The 16,350-nt window shown below is 45.0% G+C and overlaps 1 protein-coding gene across 1 annotated transcript; it reads left to right on the top strand.

Moving 5' to 3' along the window:
* Window positions 1-14,074: 14,074 nt before the first annotated feature.
* On the top strand, window positions 14,075-15,068 carry LOC127196989 (vomeronasal type-1 receptor 94-like). The gene is given in 2 exon segments (XM_051154678.1): window positions 14,075-14,125; window positions 14,127-15,068. Coding segments are annotated over 2 exon segments (981 nt in total). The 5' UTR covers window positions 14,075-14,086.
* The last annotated feature ends 1,282 nt before the right edge of the window (window positions 15,069-16,350 follow it).

Raw genomic sequence — 16,350 nt, 5'->3', positions numbered from 1 at the left:
GGCAGTGAGATGTATCTGTGCCTTGACCTCATCTGCATTGTTATTCTGTGCTTTTCAACCGACATCAGATACTGAGCACCTGCATGGTATGTGTGTATGACTTTACGCACCTGTCTCCTCAAGAGGACGAGTCCTCAGGACTCACTCATGTGGTATTTGAAGTGTATGTGGACATCAAAGGGTAGTGACTAGGGATGGGACTAGTCACTAGGGGCAGGGTGACTAGGGGCAGGGTGGGGAGGGGAGAGACGTGGTAAAGGAGACAAAGGCCAAGACCCAAGGAATCAGGTGAGCATCTATCACATGATGAGGAGTAAGTTCTGGGTGGCTCAGTCACTAAGGGATTCCTCTCGTTTTTCTGTTCTTAAGAGGCAAGGGGGCAGCCCTCCAGCCTTGAGGATGATGAGCCATAGGGTGAGTTCAGCCTGGCATGGACTGAAGCCACTACAGCAGTGAGCCAGGCTGGAACTTCAGGCTGTTTTGTGCCCAAGTACACAATCCTAAGGTCTTTGGGAAGGTGTGGACACTGAAGCAGACCTTCCCAGGTAAGTTCCAGTTAGTCATGGCGCAATATGATCCGACCATGGCACTTCACAGCACTCGGTGTGGGACACTGAGCTTCCTGGGGCTGAAAAGGCTGAGCCTCTCCTGGAGAAAAGGTTACACTGCCCTTCCCTGCCCCCACTTGCTTGTCTGTCCTTACCTTCAAGTGTCTAGGGTTGGATGGGGGTGAGTCTTCAGTAATGGATGAGATGTAGTTATCTGTCTCCTCCCGGTAACTACAGGTCAGGCTATCCCAAGTGTGCCAATGTTGATTTCATGAGAATGATAATTGCAATTCCCCAGCAAAGCCCCATTTGAGTCATTTGTAGGGCAGCCAACTGTCATCCTGTACACAAAGAAAAAATAAGGCCCATGTGCACGAATCCTGGGAACCAAAGTGGCACAGAGATTGGGAAAGACTCATCTGGACATGAGAGTACCGTGTTTCCTCTCCCAGTGCTGCCCCTGACCATCTAGCCCCCTCCACCAACCTGGTCCCACCAGGTACCCAGCTTCCACTGCCAGAACCAACAGCTGCAGCATCTCACAGTGACCAAGTGACAGGTGTTTGAGGCCAATGCTTCACTTAGGGCAGCTGTTCTAGGGCTGTGAGGGGACAGGGAGAAGAGGGACAAGAGCCTTTGAAGGCCCTGCTGCAATCTTAGACCTAGCCTCTGAAGCTACCCTCCCCAAATTTAGGGCACCTCCATGTGGACAGGCTGCCCTCAGGACACTGGTCAGCTGAGGGAGTAGAAAGAGCTGAGTGTCTGAGGGGGGCCAGGGGTCATGGATAATGAGGATCAGAGTGAAGACCCTGAAAGAACAAGATCTGAAGGGGTTTAGGGTGTTGCCAGCCAGTGTAGAGAACAGAGTGTTCCTGGTGGAGGGCCCAACCGTGCCTGGGGGCAGAGCAGCAGTATGTGGCAGCCACAGGAGAAATGGATGGGCCCATCCTTGCATGGGATCTCTGGGCTTCCTCCAGTTTCTTCTTGAGCCTCTTCAGGCAGCTCTACCTCCATCTGTGTAACCCATAGCCTGCTTCCTCCAGACCTAAGTGGTGTCCTCTCTTCTCATCCTACACTCTGCCTGTCAACGTTCAGAGGTCACAGGTGGATTCCTGTCCGTGATGTGACACTGACAGATCCAGTTCTAGAACATCTACTAAGGTTCTGAAAAAGTAAAGTTGGAGTGAAGATGGGGCATGGCCCCAGTTATCTGTTCCCAGGCCCCTGGGAACGATCTGGAGGAATGTAGATTCTGGAGAGAGGGTGGGGGTTGGGGAATAAAAACCTGACTTTGGTGACTTAAATCACTCAAGTGACCTGCTCTGAGTGATATTCCTTTCTTCATCCCCACCCCCCCCCCCCAGTGTCACATTTTCTGAGCCTCTCCTTGCTCCTGGCTCAATGTCTTCCCATACACGGTGTGGAGGCCATGGATGTGATAACAGTGCCAGGTGAAGCTGCAGGGAGCCGGGGGGGGGGTAGAGTGGAGCTACAAGATCCATGTTTTACCTTCCGGGGCCTGGTGCTGGGCAGGGACTGAATACATACTGAATATTGACTGGGCAAATGAACATGCAGATGGGAGCGCACCCAGGCTGAGGAATAAAAACAGGCACACAGGGGAATGGTAGGATGGGCCTAGTGGGTGACTGCACTGTCTCTTCATGGCTATGTGCATCTGACTCTATAGAGAGTCTCTGTCTTCTACTTCTCTCAAGACAGTCTCTGTACCTACAATCATTACACCCACACTCCTCTACACTTGTGTTGGGGGAGAGAGGTAGGGTGGGGATTGACCCCAGGGTCTGGCATATGGGAGGCATAGATCTACTGCTGGGCTGCACCCCCAGCTCCTGAGGGTCAGTTTATTTATCTTAGATAGCATCTCACTGTAGCCTGGACTGCACTTGGACATGTGACCTTTCTGTCTGCAGGCTCCCATGGCCTCCTGATGGTCTGCCTTGCTGCCCCAAACTGTGAGATGCCAGGAACTTTAGAAACTCACACACCTGAGTTTGGTATAATCTGTATTTTTCCAGGGGTGTCCACCCACATCTTGGCATTGTGATAGACAGCATGTACAGATGTATTAGTTTGCATTCATAGCTCTTGGGATGCCTGTAGGCCCTGAGTCATGGGCTAGACACACCTCTTGCAGGTCATATTTCAAATGGTTATTGGCAAATGGCAGAACTATTAAAGGTAAGTCAACTTGCTGGAAGTAAGTCAATAGGGTGTGGCTTGATCCTGGTCCCTTTCCTGTCCCTGCTGTCTTCTTTCTGGCCACTCTGCTCACTGTACCTAGATGTTCTGTTTCATTGTAAGCTCAACCACTAGGGAGTTGGAGGCCTTGGACAGAAACCTGAAACGTGAGCCCAGGCGTAGCTGTGGGGACTTTGGGAAAAGGGATTGCGGATGTACATCCAGAGGCAGTTTAGTACACAGATGCCCCTCTGTAATGGAGAGGAATCAAGGAGGGAGAACGGGCTCCTGCATCTGACAGATTGTAAGCTGTCCTTGCTCAACAGCCATGGACCCAAAGCCACATCTCTATGCCAGGAAATGAAGGTTTAGCTGGAGCCCATCAAGTCACAGGGACACAGGGCACAAGTGACTCTTGATAGTTGATCACAACTTGGGACAAACTGGACACAACATCATTCTCCAGGCCATGCGTGTGGGTAACACAGATGGCCATGCATGCGGGTAACACAGATACAGATATCCAAACGTAAGTTTCGTGTTCCAGGACGAACACTGCTCTCTGAGTATATACTCAGCTGCTCTCTGAGTATATACTGAGAAGCCACGGTGAACTCAAGTTGGTCTGGTGTCCCATGGGTCTGCTCCCTCCTATGGAGGAGAGGGAGCCTATGGGTGTGACAGGAGAAACAGCTGCTACAAGGCTCATTAGTGCTGTTATCTACACGCACCCAGTAACTGACACAGTTTTCCATTTCAGGAAAGTCCCATAGTCATTTCCCAAACACCACAAACCTTTAGTAATGGCCCCGTGCAGTGAGAAAACGTTAAGAGCCGATAGATCTGTGGCTAGCCTCAAAATTAGTAACAAGCGGCAAGGACCACACTGGCAGGGTATATGTGAGTCCCACCACGTGCTGCTGATAAGGAAGCTGAAGAAGACCTGGAGGAAGATAAACACAGGAGCCTGTTTCCGTTTGATACTTATTACAATGACATGTGCTGCTTGGGGGTTACTTTTTACACATATTCTCTTTTAGGGCGTTTCTCTTCTCCAGATCTTAGGTAGAAGTCTATGAAGCACCCTAGTGTTCAGAGCCACAGGAACCATCTGCACCGAAGGGCCTCCTGATGACACCATGAACCTGCGCTGTGGCTGCTACAGCTCGAGGTTCTACCCAGCCAGATGAGTGGTCTCCATTGCGCACGTGCTTTTCCTGCTGGAAGGGTTGGTGCTTTTGCCTCGGAGCGCTAGCTGGAGTTTCACATCCAGGCCAGGAATACTCAGGTTCCAGGTGTTGTTGCTATGAAGCTGCCTCTTGCATCCTTCAGAGTCTGAGGGAGGAGACTTGAGGGCAGGAGGTCACTACCTGATGAGCGCTCATAGAGTGCCCCTTTGGAATGTGAGGTGGAACACTACTGTCATACAGAACCTTGCTACTGAATACAACAGAATTAATGTCTAGAATATATTCATACTCAAATAATGAAAACTAGAATTCAAGTGATAGGCTATGGATATGAGAATACAGTTCTCAAGAGATGGGGTTCATGGCCAGTAAACAGAAAAATAAAAAAGTCAACAGATTTGATTAAAACTAAGTTGAGAATTTGGCTCAGGCCAGTTAGAATAAGGATATTGTAAGACTGAAACCTTCAAAGAGATCTCTAGTCTATACCCGGAGTCCCCAAAGAGAAATGGAGTCCAATGCAGATGCAATACACACAGGAATTTAATTGAGCTGATGCATTGGCGGCGGGGGGGGGGGGGGTCTGTCCAGCTCTTTCAAGCTGCAGACCTCCCCAAAGCAGGAGCAAGTGCTTTTTTTTTTTTTTTTTTTTTTTTTTTTTTTTTTTTTTTTAATCTTTTTTGCAAAAGCAGAATTTAGCAGGCTATCAGGGAGGGGTTAGTACCTTTCACGGGAAGTGGAATATTTTTAGACACAGCTGGTTGTCCTTGGACCCTGGTCACAGACGGAGACCTTGACTCAAGTTGGACCCTGGGCACAGATTGAGACCTTGAGTCAAGTTGGACTTTTTATTATCTTTACACGTGAGCTAGCTGTCCTTGGGACAAGCTGGACTCCACAAGGGGGCCAAGTAGCTTTCCCTCATGTCCTGGACACATAGTGATCATGATTTGATATTGCTACCTTGGTTCAATACTGATATTGCTTCCTGGACCCTCCAATATCAACTGGTTTTGGCCTGTGTTCGTAAAAGAACCCAAGGATGTGGAAAACGTGTGGAGGCTTAGATGAGATCTCAATAGAGAGGGTGGTTCTTAGGATAGTAATAACACAGAGTGTGCCACCCCCTTTCTCCTGTATTTGAAGCCAAGAACCAGAGATAAATGCCTGAGAAACATTGGAAGGGATTTCACTACCACCTGCATCATCTGCCCCATGGTTTCCCAGCCATGTCTGGGGTATGTATCCATTGCTGGGACCTTTTCATACCTAAGTTTTCATGTGCCCTTAAAGATAGATTACCAGATGTTAACAGAAAGTACTGCCAACTACTGCTTCCTCTTTTGTCAAGCGCGTTGTAAAACTTCTACAGTTGTGGGTGAATTCAAGTGGAAGGATTAAGTACTAGTGAAGAATTCCAGTATTCCTCAGCCTTGACTTTTAACAGACTGAATGGACTCAGTGGTGCCTGTGTGCACACGCACGAGTGAGCGTGTGTGTGTGTGTCTGTGTGTTACAGAAGAAATGCACTCTACTGTGGATGAGTGTGAGCTCGAAAACACATTAGTTGGTTTTACATCTATGACACATCTTTTAGAGTGCTTAAAGCTAATGTAATCACTTGTAATTTTGATAGTAAACTTTTGATAAGATTTTTCCTGCCATATTCTGTAGGTCTCTGAGGCTTTTGAAGACATTATCTAACTAGTTTACCTTATATATCTACAGAATCATATCTATTGGTTAAACCTAGGATGCATATTCTTGTGATAAAAATACACTAGTAATTGACATGAGCATGATTTGACTAACTGAAAATTAGCTTGTATTACTTAATTATCCTAAACAGCCTGCAATACCACTTTCAAGGTGTTGGAAGTAAATCGTGTGCTGTAATTTAGTTGTATGGGTACAGTACCTTATATTACAGTAGAAATATATATGTGCGTAAATATATATAAATAAATATATACATAGTGTGAAGAATAATTTTGAATTTTATACCAATGTATCAAAATCAAACTTAGCTTTTGTTATTTTAAAGGTTCTTTGACAATAAGACAGGTTAACTCCTGGCAACACCCAGCCTGCCTCAAAGAAGACAATGAGCAACAAAGAACCTCTTTATGGAGATGGCTTAAAATGTGGCAAACCAGCCACTGGGTAAACTGTCCTCATTTCTGCCATAGACAGAATTCTTCCTAAAAATGGGCAAGCTTGGATGCAGGCAGAGTCAACAACCAAACTCTGCCAAGACAGAGTAAACATGTCCTCAACAGTTCCTGCCTCGCAAATATGTCTGTCAGATATACTGAGCCAGAAGGCTCAACATAAAACCAGAGACATTAAATCGGTTAGAAGAAAAAGTGGGGAAGAGCATGGAACACATTGGCACAGGAGACAATTTCCTGAACAGAACACCAATGGCCCAGGCCTTAAGGTCAACAATTAATAAATGGGACCTCATGTGGCTGAGAAGCTTCTGTAAGGCAGGAGACACTCAACAGAACAAAGCGACAGTCTACAGTCTGGAAAAGATCTTCACCAACCTTACATCTGACAAATGTCTAATATCCAAAATATATAAAGAACTCAAGAAAATAAACACCACCAAACAAAATAACCCAATTGTAGAATGACTCTCTTGTGCATCACATGCCAATAAAAAAGCTAATGGCCTATTAGCCGAGATAGGAAATAGGAGATGAGAGCTTTTTCTAAGAGATATGAATACTGGGAGAAAGACAGAAGTGGGAGGATTAGCTGTGGGACTCTGAAGACTATGAACATATGAAACTGAGGAGAGGTAATCAGCCAAGTAGCACAAAATAAATGGGTGAAATAAGTTTTGAGTTAGGTAGGAAATGGCCCATAGCTTATGGCGTAGGCATTTGTTCATAATAAAGTCTAAAAGTCATTGTTTCTGGAACTGAAGCATTGGGGGCAGTAATACCCCCTCCCAGTTACACCTGCTTAACTAGGCTCCTCCTTCCCTAAGAGTAAACAGTTAAAATTGCTGAGAGTCAGTCTCAGATGTGGTAAAGCTTCAAAGAATACTGAGACAAGCTGAGCTGCCCAGAAGAGGTTCAGACCAACAGAGCCACTTAGAGAGGCCACTGTCTAACTTGTTGAGCTGTCTGCAGGCTGTACTGTGTGCCCCAGGTTCCCAGCTTTTGTGACTTGTCACCCACACTGGGGTGGGCTTTGGTGATACAGCTATTTTGGGATCATTTCTGTTCCTGCAAGTAACTCCTCACCCATCTTCCCATAAGCAATCCCAATAAAACTCATTGACTCATCAAGTAGGACTTTGGTGATATACTGTAGAAAATCTATTAATTATACAAGGCTTTTCTAACTCGGCTCCAGCTCCTGAATAATTGAAAAAGCGACCTATTGATTTATTTAACCAATTTAAGCACCATAACTGGGCAGGTACAATTTCTACTATTTTTCTAAGCTAGTCCCAGCTGCACTCCCCAAATTATTTGCCAGTGTTATTCCTGTGTGGGTTGGCTCTGCTCCATCAGGCCATACCTCTCCATACTTTTCCTTTTCCTCCTGCCTCATGGTCCCTATCTGAGACCCGAAGCCTGGGAAATGAAACCCCGCCTACCTTTCTTCTTTCCAATTATAGGATGACCAGGCTTTCTTTACTAACCAATCAGAGATAATTGTGGAGCAAAGTTTACACAACACTGGTTTACAAGAGAATGCACTAATCTAGACTACAACCAGATCTTGTGGGCCAGAATTTAGCATCTGAATACATATAGCACCAGACAAACCCCCAGCAATGATATCTTCGTTTTGGTCTGTTATAGGCTCCCTATGTGAGTATGTGTTACAGCTCCCAAGTAAAAGTGTTGCACAACAACAACAGAGTGTACATTCTATGCCATGCACAAAGAGATCAGAGGACAACACTATGGATTTAGTTTTCTCCTTCCACCTTTACATGGGTTACAGGGATAGAAGTCAAGTCCTTAGGCCTGATGAACCATCTCACAGGCTTCCTGGTCTTGCTCCTTTGTTTCCTGCTTCTTTTTCTTTTGTGGGTTTTGGGTGTTTGTGTGGGTATTGTTACTGTTCATTGGGCATCTGATTTCACTCAGAGGATGGATGATCCAGACCATCAATGTGTTTGTGTTATCTTATTTAATCATCAGAACTAAATGCAGTTTCAGCTCCCTATTATTTAAAGTCATGAAACCAAGACTCAGTGAGGGGTCTCATTTTTCAAAAGCCACATCCATCAACAGCAGAACCAGGGTGTGTTCAAGTCTCACTGGCTTCTCCAAAGGGCCATTCTTGGCTTCCTAAAAAAGCAGCCCCACCTCTGCCACACCATCTCCAGCACTTCTCTGGGGCTGCTGGAGAGAGGGCACTGTACCTGGCTATAAACCAGTGAAGAATGGTCCATGTCATGCCAGACATAGGCAGAAGGAGTACTGGATTTGGGATGAAGTAAACTGTGCATGATGACCAACATCTGTTCATTTGTTTTGAAGGTCCCTATAGCACTTCCACAGTCTTCACTGCTTACTGGCTCATTCACATTGTTGAAAATCATTTGAGACTGGAAATCTAATCTTCATTCTCTGTGTATCCACTATGTTCCTTCTAGGTTTCTGGCTCTCTCTGAAGTACTAACCTTTTCACCCTTACATCTGTGATAATTTCTAACATTGGCAATGGTTGTTTTAAAGTATGTTTTCCAATTCTAATACCTAAACTATTCATGAGTCCATGAAAATAACTGTTTCTGCTGACAGAGTATTTCTATGCAGCCTTGAACACAAATCCTCCTGTCTCTATCTCCCAAATTCTAGAATTGCATGCTCTTGCCATCCTGAATGTAAGTAGTGGCCCGGTGGGCTCTATTTTGTTGCTAGGTCCCTAATATTTAGTACAACTTCATATAAATGATGTGGACTACTAGAGAGCACTTGCAGGGAGCTTCTTTCATTTCAGGAGTGAGACTTTCTGCTGCACCAGTGAGGATGAGGCTGGTACCCAGGCTTCTCCGCAGCATTCATCTGCCTGTGACTGCATCACCACAAGCCTCCAGCTCTGCCTCTTTCTCTACTTTTTCACTTCACTTCAACTTAAATTTACTTGTAAACATCACTCACAGCTCAAATTCTGAAGCTGACTATGGGAATTGAAACACAGAGAACAAACACTGCATGAAAACCAGGGAGAGAACCTCAGAGCCATGGGAAGTCATTTCTTACCTCAGAGCAGACACATCAAAAAGTATGAAGTGGGATGGGACTGATTACATCTGGAGTTCAAAATGAACACAGTCAGGTTGTTTACATGATGGGACCAATCGATTCCTCCACAGGCATAGCAGGGGAGCTCAGACAAAGTTTGTGCCCAACCCTCCCCAGATGCCTTTTATCCAGGACACAGGGAGTGAGATCAGCAGGCAGGGATGATGCTCCACTGGGATGCCAGGTCTCCGTGCTCCCCAGCGGGAACTTGTCACCTTCTACAGACACTAAAGTAACAAACTTGAGAGATGCATTAAAGACTCCCTTCACTAAGCTGTGCAGGATCTCCTCAGGTGCAGAGTCCTCCCCTGTCACGTCCATCTGGGTAAGTGCTCTGCACCCAAGTGCAGCATCAGAGGGATGTTGGTTCCAGGCAGGCTGTGGGAGGAGGAGCACTGGGATGCAGGGAGGTTTTCAGCATCTGCAGGGGAGATGCTGAGCTCTGACAGACCCTCAGCACAGGGGACTGTGGTCTGTACTGCCAATAAGCACATTTTCTTCTTAAGATCTTAATTTCTTTAAAGAATCTCAAAATTAATTTGGAATTGACATTCGTTCCTCTGAATTAAGTAACTCACACAGAATATCTAGATAAGTTGTATGGTTACATACATTTTACTGACTTATTTATTCCTAAGACAAATTATCAAAGAATTGAAATGTCTAGAGATCATATTTTCATTAAACACCCTCAGTTGTGTATCAATAACTTTGGGCCACATGGTAAGCAGTAGAACTATTCTGATGTATGTTCTTCTGTAGTGTGAGCTATTAAAACTTCAAAAGTCTCTGTAAGGAATGGTGGCTGCAGATTTGAAGCCTTGTCCCACAGAGGGCGACCTCACAGGATTGCAAGGTACCTTCTAGGGTTTGCTCTTGGTCACTATTCTCAATTCAATATCAGAAATCACAAATGAGTGGTGTCAGCCTTTAGCCTCTGCCAGCCTGGTGGGAAGTGTCACTGAGCAGCCATGATAATGAGGTTGCTAGGACACTAACTATTAAATCACAGTGAACAGCGGCAGGTTCCATTCTCTGACTCATTGACACCAGCAATGGGGCATCCTGGGAAGAGGCGCTTGTGTGTTTTGTCCTTTCTCTATATTTTCCTCATACACTATATGTAGTTTTTATAATGGAAAAACATAAATCTCACTTTGAGGAAACTTTTGGAGAACTGAACCATACCTTGTTGGGGGGTGGTGACCTGGTGCTCTGTGGCTACAAATGCTGAATTCTGGGCCTGGAGATCTGCTTGCAATCCAGATGAGTACATTGTCTAATAATCTGAACAATGTTGCATAAAATTTGCTCCCAAGTTATCTCTGATTGGTTAATTAAAAAAGCTGGACAGATTGTACCTGGGCAGAAGAGAGGTAGATAGAGCTTCTGTTCCTGGGCTTTGGGACTTAGGTAGGGACCACCAGGTGGGAGAGAGAGAGAAGAGAGGAAGACGAGCTAGAGAGAGGATGTCACAATGAGGAATTAACCTGATGGACCAGAAACAGCCCAAGCAGGACCAATATGGCAAGTAACTTGGGCCATGTGGCAGGGAAGTAGACAAACTAGCTTAGAGTGTTAGTATAAAAGAGTATCTGTTCAGGTATTAAGCCTAAAGCTTGTTAATAAACCTAATAAGGCTCTGCGTCTTTTATTTGGGAGCTAGAGCAGGTATATAGAAACAGCTTCTGGATTATTAAATATCTACTACCCCATCTGTCCTGCTGTCTTTGTCTGGTTTTTCCCAAACCTCATCTCTTCATGAACCTATGTGAAGAAATGGACAGAAGGAACTGGCCAACCTATCTTGTCACTAAGGCAGTGAGTGCACTGGGAGGGAGGTCACAGCCACTTAGCTGGAAAGCCAAGCCTCTCGCGAGGTGTCTCTGGGTGATGAGAGAATCAGGGTGTGCTGCAGCCCGGCCTGGGGTCCAGTGCTGTGGCTGGAGTCGGCCATGCAGCTCCTCCAGGCCATCTGCTCTTGATGATTTTGGAGGTTGGTGTGGAAACACCGGGGCACGTTCTCACCGACAGTGTGAGCTCAGAGACCCAGCTACAAAGGTGGCAAGATTCAGAATGCAATTCTCACGCAGTCTTTCTGAGGCAGCTGCCGTTCCTTAGCCCCAAGTCTCTTCATGATCTGCGCATCGCATTCCCACAGTTCATTTATTTCTGGCATCTCTGCAAACTGCACTGGCATCTGCTTGGCGATGGTCTTGCCTTCCCTGGTGTACCAGCCATCTCTCTCCAGTGTCTTTGCAGTTTTAATGTTGGGATTGTGCCAAAGGTAGACATCTTATCTGAGTCACCTCACCCTCAAGCCATTTTCTTTTCCTTTTTTCTTCTTCTGTCTTAACTTTATTAGACCTGGAAAAAGGGGGACAAACTGCTCCCCTTTTTTCCATCCACTACTGTTTGCTATTGCCATTGATGGGATGGTTCACATCCTTGGGAGAAGACAGAAAGGCCTGATCTTGTGATGAGCACTGAGATGGGCCACATAGGCATAGAGCTGGGGGAAGTTGTCCAGGCAGCCAGGGGCTGGAACCTGGTGAATCAGTAGCAGGTCCAGAACGTTGTAATTGGCAAAGGAGATCTAGTCACCCAGGATGAAGGCTTTTCCTCCTTAATTCTGGAACAGCAGAGTCTCAAAAGGCTTGAAGTGCCCAGGCAGGGTCTTCACATAGTCATCCTTACCATCCTCCTATTTGGTGTAGGTGAGGGTGGCATATTGCAGTGAAGGTCTTCCACCTCATCATTCATTATATCCACCAGGACGGCCTCCCTCTGATCTTTCCCATAAAACCATGTAAAATGTCAGTAACACTACATTTCCTGTCCTAGTTACTGTTCCATTCATGCTAGGAGACACTATGGCCAAGGTAACTTACAAAAGAAAGCATTAAATTCAGTGGTTTGTATCTTTCTTAATGCTGCAACACTTTAATACAGTTCTTCATGTGGTGATGACTCCCAAACATAATATTTCATTGCTACTTCATAAGTATGATTTTGCTACTGTTAGGAATCATAATGAAAATATTTGATATGCAGGATATCTGATATATGACCCCTATAGAAGGGTTGTTTGATTCCCCAAAGGGTTTGCAACCCATAGGTTGAGACACACTGGTTTAAATGGAGGCTTGCAGTTTCAGAAGGTGAGCCCATAATCACCATGGCAGGAAGTGTGGAGTCAGGCAGGAATGGTGCTAAAATAGTAACAATGTTTATACGTGATCTACAGGAGGCAGAGAAGGAGGGAGGGAGGGAAAGAGAAGGAGGGTGAGAGTGAGAAGGGGAGGGGGAAGGGAAGGAAGGGAGAGGAAGGGAGAGAGAGAAGGGGAGGGAGAAGGGGAGGGAGAGGGAAAGGGAGACACACACACAGAGAGAGAGAGAGAGAGAGAGAGACAGACAGACAGACAGACAGAGACAGAGACAGAGACAGACACAGACACAGACACAGAGACAGAGACAGAGACAGAGACAAAGACAGAGACAGAGAGAGGGAGAGAAAAAGAGAGAGACTATGAATATGACCAAGCTCCTGGTGTGGGCTTTTGAAATTTCAAAGTCCACCCCCAGTGACACTTTCTTCAACAAGGCCATACATTCTAATATTTTCAAAACACATCTACCAACTGAAGACAAAGAATTCAAATATATGGGGACCATCCTCATTCAACCATCACATTTCCTAAAATAAAATTGAAGCTGATGTATCAGAGTCTGGAGAAGTATCACTGCTCAATTATGGAGAGAGGGAGCGTAGACTCCTGCGGAGCCTGTCTTTCAAGACCGAGTTGGACCACTTTGCTTTAATTCTGTAATACGGGATAACCCAAGTCTGTTATAGCAGTAGTTCTATTTACCCCCTGACTTCTCATGCTGAAGGAGAAGGTCATGGAATGTGTTGGCTCCTGCTGACATTTGCCCACCTTGCCCTGCTCTTGGAAGTGGCTCCAGAGTGAGATTAGAAACCTGGAAGATGCAGTTAGAGAGCAGCGCTCAAAGACAAAATTGTCCACCAGGGCTCTCTGAAAAGGAGTCCACTCCAGTGTTCTGCTGTTCAGTTTATTTATCTTTTACCTTCTCTGTTTCAGGTAGGGACAGAACAGACCAGTTGCTATGAGCTGCCTTACCTCTCCCAGAGCACAAACCTAGGGCACTGTGTGAGAAGATCACAGACAAAACATCCACAGAGACCATCATGTGCTCAAACACTCCATGATGGTGTGCAAACATCACGTTGTTGCACACATAGTGTCTCCCTGACAACGGGCACACTTCTGTCCATATGTTCAATAGGAGATGACTGGCACTCAGCCTTAGAGTGTTCAAGGTCACACCTGGAGGAAACAGTGATTATGAATGGAATAAGAAACAGCTGGATTCTTAAATCACGATCCCCAACATTTGCCATAGAAATATATTAAGAAATTTTGTTTTACAGTAAATAAACAGAGTAAAGATAGTCCTGACTTGAATCAGTGCATACCCAATCCATGGACCTCTTTCACTGTGAAGAGCTGGTTTCTTTCTTTTACACAACCCTCCTTACTCAAACTCACACAAAATAGGAAAACTCTGTCTATTTTGTACCTGGCCATCAAGATGTTGTGGGTGAAAACCATGTAAGATGCTTCACCTGATCCAGAAAGACCCAAACTTGTAAAATAAGAAAAGACAATTTCTGCTGTGCAGTTTTTAATGCTGAAGGAGCACACAACCTGATGCAACCGCCGTGGGACACAGGATCCAGCTGTGGCTCAGCTTAGTAAAAGTGACAGTGGGAGCATGGTCTGTGGGAGGTGGAACAGAGATCTTCAGTGGAATAAGGTAAGGGCAGAAGATCTGTCAGGGAGTGATGACCAAGGTTGTGTTCTCTCCTCAGCCACTGTTTGTTGCCACATAAGATGAATAAGAACAGCAGACTCCACACTAATTCTAACATAAAGAACATTGTTTTCTTTGAAATTGGCATTGGGATCTCAGCCAATAGCTTCCTTCTTCTCATCCACATCCTGAAGTTCATTCATGGGCACAGGCCCAAACCCACTGACTTGTCCATTGGTCTCTTGGCCCTAATCCACCTGCTGATGCTAGTGACGAAGGGATTCATAGATATGGACATTTTTGAGTCTTCAAGTGGGTGGGATGACATCACATGCAAATCCATTATCTACTTACACAGGAGTTTTAGGGGCCTCTCCCTTTGTACCACCTGCCTGCTAAGTGTTCTTCAGGCCATCACCCTCAGCCGCAGAAGATCCTGCCTAGCAAAGTTCAAACAGAATCCCCTATACTATAATTTGTGTTTCCTTCTTCTTTTGAGTACTCTCTACATATCCTTTAGCAGTCATCTCTTAATAACGATTGTTGCCACCACCAACTTAACCTCAGAAAACTTCATGTATGTTACAAATTCTTGCTCTCTTTTACCCATGGGTTATCTGATGAGACATATATTTTCTGCACTGTTAACCCTCAGGGAAGCCTTTCTCATCAGTCTTATGGCCCTCGCCAGTGGGTACATGGTGGCTATCTTGTGCAGGCACAGGAAGCAAGCCCGCCATCTTCACAGCACCAGCCTTTCTCCAAAAGCATCCCCAGAGCAAAGGGCCACCCGGACCATCCTGATGCTTGTGAGTTTCTTTGTGGTCATGTCCATCTTGGACGGCATTATCTCCTACTCAAGAACCACATTGAATGATCATCCTATATTTTACTGTATCCAGATTCTTGTGGCCCACAGCTACGCGGCATTCAGTCCCTTTGTGTTCATCAGCATTGAAATACGTACAATCAACTTTTCTGGGTCCATGTGTGGCAGGACAGGAAATATCTAATTTAGTGTTCATAAGTTTGCTTATGATGTGCCCATGTACTGACACAACTACTAGTGATCGAATAATGTATATGCTCTTTGGTTTAAACGAAAACATGGGGCTGTGTCTTTTCTATTAAAACTACTTTAATATGTGTGAATGACAGATATGAAAGAGAAAGTTAAACTATGTGCCTTTTGAAATGTTGCAAGTGTTTTATCTTTTTTTTCTTTCTTTTTTTTTATTAATTTATTTTTGTTACATCTCAATGTTTATCCCCTCCCTTGTATCCTCCCATTCTTCCCTCCTTTCCATTTTCCCATTATTCCCCGCCCCTATGACTGTTCCTGAGGGGGATTTCCTCCCCCTGTATATGCTCATAGGGTATCAAGTCTCTTCTTGGCAACCTGCTGTCCTTCCTCTGAGTGCCACCAAGTCTCCCGCAAATATTTTATCTTTATGTCTTCAAGGAAACCATGGAACATAACACTCATTTGTTACATCTCAGTTTAATCTATACTACTTTTAACTTTTAATAGCTTTATATACTTTTATTTCTTTTAAAGTAACATTTTTAATGTTTTGAGAGTTCATAAACTTATACACTTATGAAATCTATGTTGTGTATATCCACTCACCACTACCTCCCTCTAGGTCCCCCTAGTGTTCTATATCTCCCTCCCAAATTCATGTCTCGTTAAAAAATATTGTTTTCTGGTTAGTTTCATTGTCAACCTGACATAACCTAGAGTCATCTGGGAAGTGGGGACCTCAGCTTAAGTATTGTCTTGATCTGACTGGTCAAGTATGTGAGAGATTCTCTTGACCAATGATTGATGTGAACTGACCAGGCCAACCCTAGGTGGCAGCATGTGGGCCTGAGTTGTATAGCAAATCCAGGTAAGAAAGAGCCTGAGACCAAGCCAGTAAACAGCATTTCTCCATGGTGTCTGCTTCAAACTTGCTGATTTCACACCCTGACCTATCTCAACAATTGACTGCAACTGGTAAGGTGAAATATTTCCTTTCCTTCTCCAAGTTGCTATTGGTCAGAGTGTTTTTATTACAACAGAAAAGCAAGCTAGCCAAATCCAGCTAGTGCTACCCATCTGGGCATATATGTGTCCATCTACTGGGTCATGAACAACCTGCCAGTGGCCAGATCCCCCCAAAAGAGTAATTCTCTCTCCTGCAGTAGACATCACTGATAATATCTCATTTTATAGGGATGATGCTTTAGGGGTTCTTCCCTAATACATGCTAGAATTTTAGCTAGCTTGCTCTTATAAGGTAACCCTAGCTA

Source organism: Acomys russatus, chromosome 13 (assembly GCF_903995435.1).
Source record: "Acomys russatus chromosome 13, mAcoRus1.1, whole genome shotgun sequence".
Classification (NCBI taxonomy): Eukaryota; Metazoa; Chordata; class Mammalia; order Rodentia; family Muridae; genus Acomys; species Acomys russatus.
The sequence above is the reverse complement of the archived record's forward strand: the minus strand, read 5'-3'. Positions and strand labels throughout refer to the sequence as shown.